Consider the following 12,717-nt stretch of genomic DNA (forward strand, 5'->3'; position numbering starts at 1 on the left):
CTATACCAGGCTGCTTAAGGCCTTATCCAACCTGGCCTTCAACGCTGCTGGGGTTGGGGATCCACAGCCTCCCTACCTGGGGATTTTGGAAAGGAAGGTTAGCTGCTTGCAAGTCTAGCCTTTATTCCCAGTAAAACGCTAGAATTCATACTGAATATACTCGCAGAACTGAAAATAAAAAAATGAAAATAGTGGATCCCCGGCTGCAGGCCTGTATAGCTCTAAGTAGTTCATGAGAAATTTAAAAATTGTGAAGGAGGGACAAAGGAAACTGCATCTTAATTTCTTCTTGAGTTTTTGGTACCGTATCTCATAAGTTTCTTCACTGTTTTATCATATATCCAGGAAGTATTGTATACACTGTAAGGCAGACAGTGTACAGTGATAACATTAGCAGATAAGTAATCAATTTATCACAAACTAATTTGTGGAAGGAGTTGTAAATGAATAACAGTTGGGAACTGAAGTAAAAGATTTGGTTGTTACTGAATGGTGCTAATAGAAAACAAATATATGTTTTCTGACTTTTCCTTTCTTTCTGGCAAGTAATTTTGCTGTTCTGACCTTGGCTGACGAGTTTTCTTGTGTCTTGCTTACATTATGGCATTAATGGTTGTTTCAAGGTCTCTGTAGCAGTATTTCTGTCACTCAGCTGCAGCGTAGGGACAGTCAGCTAGCTGTGCCTTGTGCCTGGCACCAGCCTGTTTCAGTAGAAAGCTGAAGCAGCTCAGTGAGGGCTGTGTTCTCATGTTGATGGGTGCAACTGAGCAGATGCTCCTGTTTTTCCAGGACCTCATTTTTTTTTAGTCTGTTACTGTAACCAGAAAGTCTGGACAAACAGCAAAAAGGCTTTTGTGAGAAGGAGATGCCAAATGAAATAGGAGGAGAACATAAGGAAGGGAAAGGAAAGAGTATTTCATGCAATTCACAAGTGAAGAAAAAATTGATTAATTAAAACAGTAAATTAAACCACCAAAATGATTCATTAAGGACTGGGCAGCTTTTTTAAAAAAACAAAAGCAAACTAGAAAACCCTAACTATCCCTTTAATTTGGAATTCACTGCTTTATTTTCAAATTACTGTGCTTGATTAACTCTGGAGTTGCTTCTAAAATAACAACCTCTCCCCACATGATCCGCCTGTGTCTTGCTGAAGCAAATGTCATTGTGATTCCCCTCCACCCTTGGATTGTCCTTTTGTTACGTGTGACTTGGTCAACACAGGGCTTTTGGCCAGCACCCCTGGCATATAGTGAGATCCCATTTGTGTGAGCTGAACCCAGCATTATTGGGTCACACTCACCCATTATGCATAATTAAATGTATTCGCTCCCATTCTGCCATCTTGTTCTTCATGAGTAGTTCTGTCCTTGAATCACTGAATTTAAAGATTATATATTTCCAATTCATGGTGAAGCCATTTTAAAGCTTTTGTTTCCCCATTTTTGAATGTGGTATATATGCCTTTAATTTTAAGGCAACAAATGTGGTCTGAACTAGTAAAACCAAACTTTGATGGGTTTTGTTTATCAGACTTCTAATATGATATCAGAGAAGTGGTGGGTCTAAAACAGGCGAAAAAACTTTAGTTTTTACCCTGTGTATAGTTGCTTAATTTGAAAAATTACTTCAGTGTTTGGGGAGCATGGAAAAGACCCTTTGAAAACATTTTTTTTCTGTTTATCACATTTCTATTAAATAGCTGATAATGAAAATAATTTTTAAATCTCATTCCTAATCAGTCTAGAAAATAATTTCCTTTAAATTTTTTTTTTTAATAATCACAGAAAATAGTAGTAGAAAACCGTTTTCTCCTGTATAGTGTTCTTTCTACCGTATCCTTTTTATCATTACCGTGAACAAATAAGAAATTAACTAAAGAAAATTTGTTTTTATATCTAGGTGTCAACATACACCAAGCAGACCATAAGTAATTATAACTGTATTTTTGCTTACTGAGGTAGTTCCTGTCAACATTTTTATTTGCTTCTGTTCTGTAGAAAGTAACGTTGTGCCAGTTAGTTATTATTGTAACAGACATCCATCTGACAGGATATATGGTCTCAGTAGGTTCTGTCCATTATACCTGCTGCTATGCTCTCCTGATCATAAAATGTGGAAGCAAATTAACTGTCTGTTAAAATTGTTAGACTATATTGGTGTGATGTCTGTATACCATTGCTTTCTCTTACTGAAATAAACCAAAGCACTAATTACATTCTTTTCTCTTCTTTCCCCAGGAAGCTATTGATTGCCTAGAAATTAAGAAAGGGTGTGAGAAGTCTGACTGATCAAGGTGGAATTTTTTTTTCCCAGAGCCTTTTCACAATTGCCTTTTGCAAAATCTTCAGACAGTCCCATTTGTGCCATGTTTTGTGGCTCTCACCGTAAGAGGAATTTGTCTTGATGAAGATTCCTAACATTGGTAATGTGATGAATAAATTTGAGATCCTTGGGGTTGTAGGTGAAGGTAAGTAGGATCTTAATAAAAGATTAATTAGAATTTTATATAGATTTGAATTAGTCCTCTTGATGATAGTAAGTTAGCAGTTGCAAAATTTTTCTTGTGTATGTTTATTATCTATGGCTTCTGCTAATTTCCTTGTCAGATGGATAGAGAAGTTTGGAAGCTGAAAGGAGTGGAAGAGAAAAAGAACAGTTTTGTGGGGGGGTTGGGGATTTTTTTGTGTTGGTTTTTTTTTTTTTTTCTTTAAAAAGTTTAATATATTGATTTCTCATTAGTGGTACTAGGGAGATGCAAGTTATCAAACTTACCTGCAAGCGTATTGTTAAAAAAATAATTTCAGTGTTTTAAAATCCATTTACTTTTGAACAATTTTTATGAAATTGTTAAGAGTGTACAGAGATTTAGCACCTGTATATGCAAGTTCTGGATAATAATACTGGGAACAATGTTATTTCTATAGTTAGGAGGTTACTGAACACTGTTTTATCTTTCCACTTTTAATTTTTTTCTGCTTTGAGATGGCTTATATCTCATCATCTTTGTTTCAGGAGCCTATGGCGTTGTACTTAAATGCAGACACAAGGTAAGTGAATTGCTTTTAAGTCAGAGGGAAATACAGTGACTTTTGATGAGAACTGAAGTGTTACTGTGTATGAGATGTGGCATCTGGGGTGGACTTTTTCTTGCCATCAGTTACTTAATAACAATCTTAATTGCAAGTGTCAGGGGCAATGGCTATATCTAGTACCAAATCTCTTTTTTTTGTGTTTAATGTTTGTCTGAAATATTATTAATGTTTAATTAATTTCAACTAAGAGAGTTTTTAAGAAAAGAGACCAAAAAAAATTATTTTGGAACACAATTTATGCTCACGCAGTCTTAATTTGAATGCCAAACTATTTGCCAAATAGTGCTGCATAAGGACTTAGCTGTCTTGGAAGAGGCAGGGGAGAGAAAGCAGGAGTCCATGAGGGATTTTGACATCTGTAGGATGATCAAATGGCAGTAAGAAAGCAGTAACTTGTTTTGGTTGTTGATTTTAATTTTGAAAAGGAAGAAGTTAAAAAGGAAAGAAGAAACACTGATATAAAAATGAAGTCTGGCAACCTGTCTGCACTATTTTAACTAGTGTGTAAGTGGGATGTATTTGAACTTGCTGCTCATCAACACAGAACTGACACAAACTACTTCGCTGTCTTCGGAGCTGCAGTATAGTCATATAAGAAAATAACTTCTCTGAAGCAAAACATTTCAGAATTGTAAATTTTAGTGATCCAAGAATACAAAAAAGTATTTTTATGTAGTTCGTACCTTTTTCTAGAAAAAGTTAGGACTGCGCAGAGGGTTTGTGTTCCTATGGTAGCTTTTAGCATGTGCACAAAAGGGCTTTTGCACACACCGTATGGTTGAGTGTCTTACACTGTTGTACTGACTCAAAAAGGGAAAAAAAAATTAGAACTTAAGATCCTATCTCAAGCTGAAGCCTTGTTGGGCTTGGGGGTCTATAGCAGTCAATAGACTGACTTAGGTAAATTGGATCTTTTTAGATAGTTAGGGTATGAAAATTCAGGGCGAGTAGTTTGAGAACACCTGGGTAGTGATGATACAGTTTGTACTAGGCAGCTCTATTCTTTGTGGAAAGTAACCTCACCCAGACTCAAGAAGTTTCTAGGATTTCCTGCATTGCTGAGTGAAATTTAAGCTGTGCATGTTTATTCATGCTCATGGGAAAGAGTTCAGTACTCTAAAAGTATAGTATATTGGTAGGGTAATCAGTTGTCCAGGTTCCCATGAGAATACCTTGCAGTACAGCAGATGACTAGAAAGGAAAGGCTTTCCTTTAGCAGAGGAAAGTGTTTTTTCTTACATCCTCTTTGAGACTGCTGCCTTCCTTGTGAGCATCTATGTTTTTTGGTAGTAGCACCAATTTTTTTCTACAGCTTCATCTTAATGGAAACAGCTGTGCTAAAGTTTTAAAACAAAGTGGCATTTCTTTAAGCTTCTAGCAAGTGGGTTTACTAAGACCTAGGGTTTCCAGTTTTTGGAGATTTCAAGAAAAGGTGAGGTATGTTGCTGTTTTCATCTAACTGATTTATGATTCTCACTTAAAACAAGCTGCACTGGGCCTCTGAGAGGAGATGTGTTTAGGAGCCGTCTGTTTTACAAAAAAAAGAGTAACTGTCTAAAAGTTAAATGTTGGCCTTTCCTACTTGTATAGGAAAACAAAGATTAAACACACCTTCATACAATCTTAACAGGCTTATCTGGAAATGCAAGGATGTATGGTTTGGGTTTTTTTGTTTGCATTTTTGGGGTATTTTTTTACTGTTCGGCTGCTGGTGGGCATACTTTTGAATGTAGAAGTATTTATATTAATGTTTATAAATAGTGGTAATATGCCAGGATCAAATTCCCAGCTATTTTAAGTCAATATATCTCCACTGTATTGAGAGAGTAAATTTTGTGTGAAATGAGGAGCCAGCCCCTAATTGAAACAATTTTCCAACATATAATCCACTAGTGCTTCAGTAAATATATAGCTTTTTGCTTCAGTGCATTTCACTGGCGTGTGTATGTAGATTTAAGTAGGAGAGAATGGCATAAGGAACAAATACCTTGTCCTTATTATATGTATTTTTCCTTTGCTAAGGGAACATTAGCAGAAAAGCTAAAGTAGCTCCTCTAGAATGACTGTGTTTACATTATTATACAGCATGTTTTTATCCCAAATCCTTCATCGCTAATTGTGGTTTGTGCATAAAGGTTACTTGTTTATCTGAGGGTTTTTTTCTGATGCAAAGCTAATACAAATAATGTTGAAAAAAAGCAGAGATGATGTTCTGAAAATCTTTTTCCTATTTTTTCATTTAGTCAAAGGACTTTTCCTAAGGAAATACAGTGAAGTGCACTGTATTTGAAAATACTGGAAATACATTTGATAGTTACAAACTCTTAAAATAGGCTGTCTTAGCTTACCTGGATTTTGGCTGTTTTCTGAAAAGAAAAGCCACTTGAACAACTCAGAGATCACAGCTGAGGAGAAGAATCTTTGCTAATGTTTAAGATTTGTCAAATATTTTTCCTTTGAATAAAACCAGTATCCCTTTTACTTTGCAAAGTGGTCTTGCTGCTTCTTGCAGAGTTAACCTTTGCTAGTAGGCACAACTATTAGCAGGACTCTTGCTTCAGGTTTGAAACTAATAGGATAGTACTGTAATTTAAAATCAATAAAGTGGTAGGAAGATGCTGTGGTCTCCAAAGCCATAGGTCTGCAAAGATGGGCACATGGAGAAAGAAGCCTAAAGAAAAAAGTTAAGCCTAAAGCTAGTGTGAAATGGAAATGTTACACAGTGAGGTAATAAACTGTGTGTATAAGAGGAACACTGACAATTGTAGTTTCAAGTAGAGTCTGTTGAAATGAGGTGAATACATCTTTAGATGCTTGAGATAAGCAGAGACTGTCTAGGTTGACAAGGTGATGATACTGGAACAGGGATTGTTTTTTTGGGATGAGGCAGAGCTCACCACACAGCCAGGCTGGAGAGAAAGAGGGGTTCATACTAGCAGGGAGTCAAACCGTGAGAAGCATTTGGATTGTGCTCTGATTATTGGGGTGCTCTGATTATTGGGGTGCCCTGTGCCGGGCCAGGAGTTGGACTTTGGTGATTCTTGTGGGTTCCTTCCAATGCAGGACATTCTATGATTTTATGCCTATATTGGTATGTATAAATTGTTGGCTGTTTTTTAAGTTAGCCAGTTATGCAGGAAAATGTGTGATGATGAAGTTTCTCTAAAAGCATAGTTTAAATGAATGAAATCTCCTAGACTTATCTTGCAGTGTGCTGTGTTACCAGAGGCCTGGAGCCTGAGGGCATATAGTTTAATTATTTGGAAGTTTGGTGCAAGTTGTTCTTATATGTCCAACATCTCTTGCCTAATGAGATGTTTTTTCTGGTGTTTTATTTTAGAAATGTGTCTGGTTTTGGTTATTCTTAACAGTATGAAATTCTTCTTTGAGATAAAGACCACTCAATTCCCATATTAAAAACAAACAAAAAGAAATGTTAGTTAGAATTATTTGTATTTGGCACTTCAGTACAATGAAGAACAACCTTTTGAATAGGTTTAGTACTTCCAGGCAATTTCTTCTTAGCCTAATATTTAATTTTGTTTTGTTTGAGCCTTCTGTAATACTCTTGCATTGTGTTCTGATAAGTTGTCTGCCTCAGAATACATGAAAGAAATATTTGCTGACCGCTTAAAGAAAGGTACAGTTTACTCATTAGAAAATATAATGAATGTGCATATGTAGCAGAATCATAACATTTCTTTTCAGTATCTCAGCCTTTTTCATGTCTTTTATTACCCAAACCCCTACGGACCAGCAGGGTCATGGTTTTCTTAGTTTTCCCTTTGAAGACAATTTTTTTTGTTGTTTCTACAGGCAGCCCACTTCTACACACTTCACACTGTTTGTGTTTGAGCAGAGTAAGGAATTCCCCTTTTACCAATGTGGGCCAACTTGAGAAAATTTTCCCATGTCCATTACTGTGCTTTGAGGAAGTCATCCTTGTAGGACAACCAGCCCTCACAGGGCTGGCTCTGAGCAGCTCCTAGAACAAGGCGAAATCTGTTCTTTTGAAAGTGCAGGGTTGTATTTCTACTGTCCGTGTCTCTTAATTCTTTCAGAATCTTAATTCCATTATGTCATGGTGGAGATGCTGGTCTGTTGTAATCCCCGTAAGAAGGGCATGTAGGCTCTGTAAATTGTAATTTAAAGTGCTGCTTCTTTAGTGAGTATTAACTTGAATAAAGCAAAGTAAGACAGGTAATCTTACATCCCTTAAAATGCTGGGAGTCTTCAGTTGTGCAGCATCAAAATGGCCTCTGATCAGAGTGCAGTATACTGTGCAGACCAGTCTGTAAGAAGAGGTTTTTTCATTATTTTCATTATCCAACCTGTTACAGGATTCTTTTAAAAGAAAACTCCTGATCAATTCTGTTGTCAAATAGAAAGATGTTCTCAGGAGAACTTCTTGCTACATCCCTAGATAAAGGCAAGGCCACACAGATGATGTAGCTTCAGATGCTGAGTGGGAGCTGCTTGCAGGCTCCTCTGGTACAATGACCTGGCTGAGTTTGTCCTGCAGTCCAGTCAGCTGAGCCTGGGCCACCTGAGGTGAACTCTGATGTGCATCACTGGTTTCTCCATGTACAGTGTTCTTCTGGTTAGGGTCCACACACATTGCCTCTGAGGTGATCATCAGCCTTCACCGTCCTGTTGGTTCATTGATCAGTGTCAAGAAATTGCCTTCTCCATTTTCCAAAAGTCTGATTGTCTCCATCATGCTGTATTACCCTTGCAACAAATGTTGGAATGCTCTAAGTCCTCTGTGAAAAATGGACTTTTTGGTAAGGCTTCTCTTAAAAAGGCTGTATCTATTTGCTCTATTCAGAAGGTGCTTTGAAGCAGGTGTTCCCCCTAATGTAACCTGTGTTGTTCTGTCTTCTAGCCCTCATGCAAAAACTTTTGACTTGTTTCTTAGCTATTTCAAAGCAAATGTACGTGCATTCAAGCATCCTTCTCCTTTGCAAGGATCTCCTTGCTTTCTTAGGATATTTGAAGGAAGATGAGCTGTGCCTGTTGTGGCAGTGCTCTGGTCACGCAAGCAATTCCACTACATTTTCTGTAACCCTAAAGAGTGGTTTCATCATCTGGGATGACAGGTAGTTCAGATCATGAGTATTTCTAGAACTGTGCACTGATTCTGGTTCGTCCTGGTTTTTTCTCACAAATTTTATGTGAAGCAGCTAGGACCTGGTCATGCCGCTTTCATGGAGCAAATGAGTATTTCATACTCAGAAAATTTGGGTTTTCTCTAATATTGTCGTAAAAGCAGAGTTCTGAATCTCCCTGGTGGATGTTAGAATCCCTTTTCTGACTCTTGTATCTGCTGATGTTATTAACACCTTTGCACTTCAAATCTGCTAACCATTTTTATGTTGTTGAGTTCCCCTTTAGTGTTAAAAGGTAAGCGTACTTGTTTGTAAAAGTTGCAGGTTTTTTCAGTGTGCTGTGTATTTTCATGTACTTGCTTTAGATTTGGCTCTCAAGGTTCCTTAGCTCCCCAGCAGGTGCTAAGCCAAGTATTTGGACTGAAGAATATAGTCAATGCAGTTTAATGTTTATGGTATTATCTTTTGTACTGAAATGGGTACAGCTGTTTCTTGTTTTACTTTGGATTTAACTGATTTGACAGTAGTTCCTGTTTGGTTGATTGAGAAATAAAATGATGAGTAAATGAAAAATCTGAGTTCTCAAAATGAGACCAGATTGCTGCCTGTGTTTTTTCCCCTCCTTGCTACAGTCTTTCATATGGTGAAGGTAGTACAAATTGATTTCAAATTTTGGCTGCTGAGTTGAAGAACACAATAGCACTGCCTGGTATTTGAGCCCTGGGATACCAGCTGTGCTGATCTGTAATTTTCTGGGTTTTGGTGTTTGTATTTCACCAAAATTTCTGTGATACTGTGAGTTAAGGAGAGGTATTTCTGTCTTGACAGAAGTAGACATCGCTATTGTTATATAAGTATGATATTGGTATTCAACATTTTAATGATTTGTCTGATGGTAAATGTTAAAATACTGCTGTTAAAAGATAAGGAAAACAGACTGCAGTGGTAAGCATTTAGCATTACGTGCCAAGTGATTCTGTTCAGGGAAAGCATATTTTAAATATTTGTATTTTTTTCATATGCAATGGACTTTCAAAATCAGAAACTTTCAGCAAAATATTAATGATGTAAGGAGCATTTTCAGTGTTTGGTTTTATCATTTCAGAGTAAAGCTGAGAACTGAGAAATGTGTAGACTTTCTCCAATCTAATTCCTGCACCTGGGGAAGACTAACCCCGGGCGCCAGCACAGGCTGGGGGCTGACCTGCTGGAAAGCAGCTCTGTGGAGAAGGACGTGGGTGGGAGTTGTGGTGGACAACAAGCTGGCCATGAGCCAGAAGCACCCTAGAGGCTGAGAAGGCCAATGGGATCTTGGGGTGCATTAGGAACAGCATTGCCAGCAGGTCAGGGAGGTGATCGTGCCCCTCCACTCCCCCTGGTGAGGCCACGTCTGGAGTGCTGTGTCCATTTCTGGGCTCCTCAGGACGACAGAGACATGGAGATCTTGGAGCGGGTTCAGTGGAGGTCAACAAAGATGATTGAGGGATTAGATGTCTCTCTTATGAGGAAAGGCTGGGAGAACTGGGCCTGTTCAGCCCTGAGAAGAGACAGCTGAGAAGGGATATCATCCAGTCTCTGCAGGGAGGTGTCAGAGGATGGGCCCAGGCTCTTCTCAGTGGTGCCAAGCAATAGGACAAGAGACAGTGGGCAGAAACTGATGCACAGGAAATTCCACCTGAACATGAGGAAGAACTCTTACTGTGTATGACTGAGCACTGGAACAGATTGCCCAGAGAGGGTGTGGACTCTCCCTCACTGAAAATACTCAAGAACCATCTGGGCACAATCCTGTGCTATGTGTTCTAGGATGACCCTGCTTGAGCAGGGAGGTTGGGCCAATGGCCCACTGTGGTCCCTTCCAACCTGACCCACTCTGTGATTTTGTGATATACACTAGAATGGCTATTTTGTGTCAGATGATTTCAGACAGCTCAGTATCTTAAAACTGATTTTATTAGAGGTAAACAACAGATGAACAACAGGGCTGGTGTGATGTGATACTCCCCACAGTATTCACAGTGTCTAATTCATACAGTGCTACTGGAAAGTCATTATCATCAGAATATTCTAGCACAGAATATGTCAGCAGTGTATTTTTTAATTTCCTTATCCTGTGCCTAAAGCTGCCTATCCTATAGGTCTTCTACTTGCCAATGTGTCTTGTTTAAAGTATTAACTGATGTTTTTGCATGCTGTGTATTCTGTCCTTATGTATTTTTTAATATACCATCAATTTACATGTAACTATCCATTACCTAAAACTAGGTAAAAATACAGTGCCAAATCATACTGATTCATGTCTAAGATCTGACATATTCTCTCACATTGTTACTATTGCTATCTCGTTGTTGCCTCTGTTTGGTTACATCCTCACATTTTTTGCTGATTTTTTTCTTTGATTTTTGTATGTAATTAAAAGCAGTATGCTAATTTTCTCAATTAATCAAATGTGGTTTGGCTTTGTGGCAAGAGTTTTGATTTTAATTGTTCTGGCAGGGTTAAAATCTCTGTGCAGCATACTGTTTTCTTTCAGTAAGGGCACCTCACCTATGGAGTATTACTGCGTTAATGCTGTTGTTTCTCAGGCTAAAGCATGACATCACTGATGGTTTTTTGTGGGAAAACTTGTGTAAAACACATACAATGAACACGAGACTTCATGGAACCTCTGAGTTTGCCAGTAGTAAATGTTTGCAGTAGTCGAAGTTGAGATCTGTCCAAAGTATTATGTGAAGAAAATAGAGCTATTAGGCAAGCGGTAGTGCTGAAAGTTGTATTAACTCTTTAATAACCACTTGCTTCAGCTTCACTATGAGGCAGTGAATAACCTTTTGAATTCCTTACAGAATTCTGGTGTGAAATGTTAGATGCAGAGTATTTGTTTCATGGTCTTCCAGACTACTTCCATGGCATTCCCTTGAGTGCAGCAGTAAAAGGCAAGCTCTCACTTGATTAGTGCTGATTCACTTCAGTTATTGCTTTCCTATACATAGAAGTGACATACAATGAACATCTATAACTGGTCATTGTGCAGGGTAGGTGTGAATGTGGTATTGACAGTTTTTAAAGCTTTCATTTTTCATTGATGAATTGTGACATTTGTCTTTACCTGAACCTTCCATAGTCCCCTTGGTGCCCTCTGGCAGGGGGAAACAGACAATCAGATTAGCATTATATTAATGTATTTTAAATATCATCTATGTCAATAAAGTCCTGATTTACATTCAAGTAAGTGGAAGATTCATATGTATACTGTGGCTGCTCCTAAGATTGGATAGTTGTGCAGAATGGAGCATAGAAACTGAAGTTGCTGAGTTCCCACAGTTTGACCAGACCACTACTAACTCAGTCTCCCCTCTCACCCCCGAGATGGGCTATAATATTCTCTGTATCACAGTATTGCTGCCTTTTATTTCTTTTCGTTAAAATCTTATTCCCAAATCTCTCTCTCTCTTCAATATTTTTTAAAGAGTTGTTTCATACTACATTTCTTAATAAAAACCATTGAAGTACTAATTTTGAGGAAGCAGCAGATTGTAAAATGTCTTACCCACACTAGTGGGAAAAAAAATAAATTAGATCTCTGTGTGGTGTTGTCCTGATTTCTTCGAAATCTGAGTCCTGGGATTAACTGAAGTAAACATTTGGATTCACACTTGTAAGGCTGTGTAGGATGAGGGGATGAAGTAAGGTAGTCCCAGATCTTTTTTTCATTGTTTCTAATGTTTTCTGTCTGTTACTTCTGCTATACATTGCTAAGATATGCTTTGTTTCAAGGTTTTATTTAATTTGATCTTATAAAAAACCTTGTTATCTTTATCAGTCAAATACAGTGATTTCTTTAAGCGGGCTGGCCAGGGTTCAACAAAGTGGGCATGAATTTATTAAATTACCAGAGGGAATGGTAAGGGAGGCTTAGGTTGGGTATCAGGAAAAGGTTCTTCATCCAGAGACTGGCCAGGCACTGGAACAGGCTCCCCAGGGAAGTGGTCATGGCACCAAGCCTGACAGAGTTCAAGAGGCATTTGGACTATGCTCTTGGGCACATGGTGTGATTCTTGGGGTGTCCTGTGCAGGGCCAGGAGTTGGACTCAAGGATCCTTGTCCTTTCCAGCTAAGGATATTCTGTGATTCTACGAAAGTTCATTTTTTTGTTATTAACATAAGTCACTTTGTAGCCATATCAATGGAGTGGTGCTGCTTTGATGTCTGCAGTTGTGCTGTGCTGTTTCCCTTTTGAGTGTTTTATGACAATCCAGACTGGTGTTTGAAAGTTCCCCTGTAGGATACTCCATTCCCTTACCTCCTCCTTTGTGTTTGTCATGTTAGGAACCCTGCTCAGATATGGGTGGTGTTCAGTACCAAAAATTCTCATTCCGTCTCTCCTTTGTTCCCAAAGGCTAATATTTAGAAATGAAAGGTGCAGGGCAAAGATAAGAGAGAGTACTTTCAAAGTGGAAAAATTAACTTGCTGTGGAAGGGGGCACTAAGACTTTTTTTTTCAGATGTGTTCA

General features: G+C 38.2%; 1 protein-coding gene across 1 annotated transcript in view; it reads left to right on the forward strand.

Annotated features, from left to right (window-relative positions):
• Positions 1 to 2,406: 2,406 nt before the first annotated feature.
• CDKL5 (cyclin dependent kinase like 5) overlaps positions 2,407 to 12,717 on the forward strand; it is a gene marked incomplete at both ends in the record, with an annotated part of 75,556 nt that continues 65,245 nt past the window's right edge. Inside the window, 2 exons of the mRNA XM_082277341.1 lie at positions 2,407 to 2,470; positions 3,016 to 3,050. Of these exons, the coding sequence (XP_082133467.1) occupies positions 2,407 to 2,470; positions 3,016 to 3,050 (99 nt within the window). The remainder of the gene's footprint in view (positions 2,471 to 3,015; positions 3,051 to 12,717) is intronic.

Source organism: Coloeus monedula (assembly GCF_965178545.1).
Source record: "Coloeus monedula genome assembly, chromosome: 3".
Classification (NCBI taxonomy): domain Eukaryota; kingdom Metazoa; phylum Chordata; class Aves; order Passeriformes; family Corvidae; genus Coloeus; species Coloeus monedula.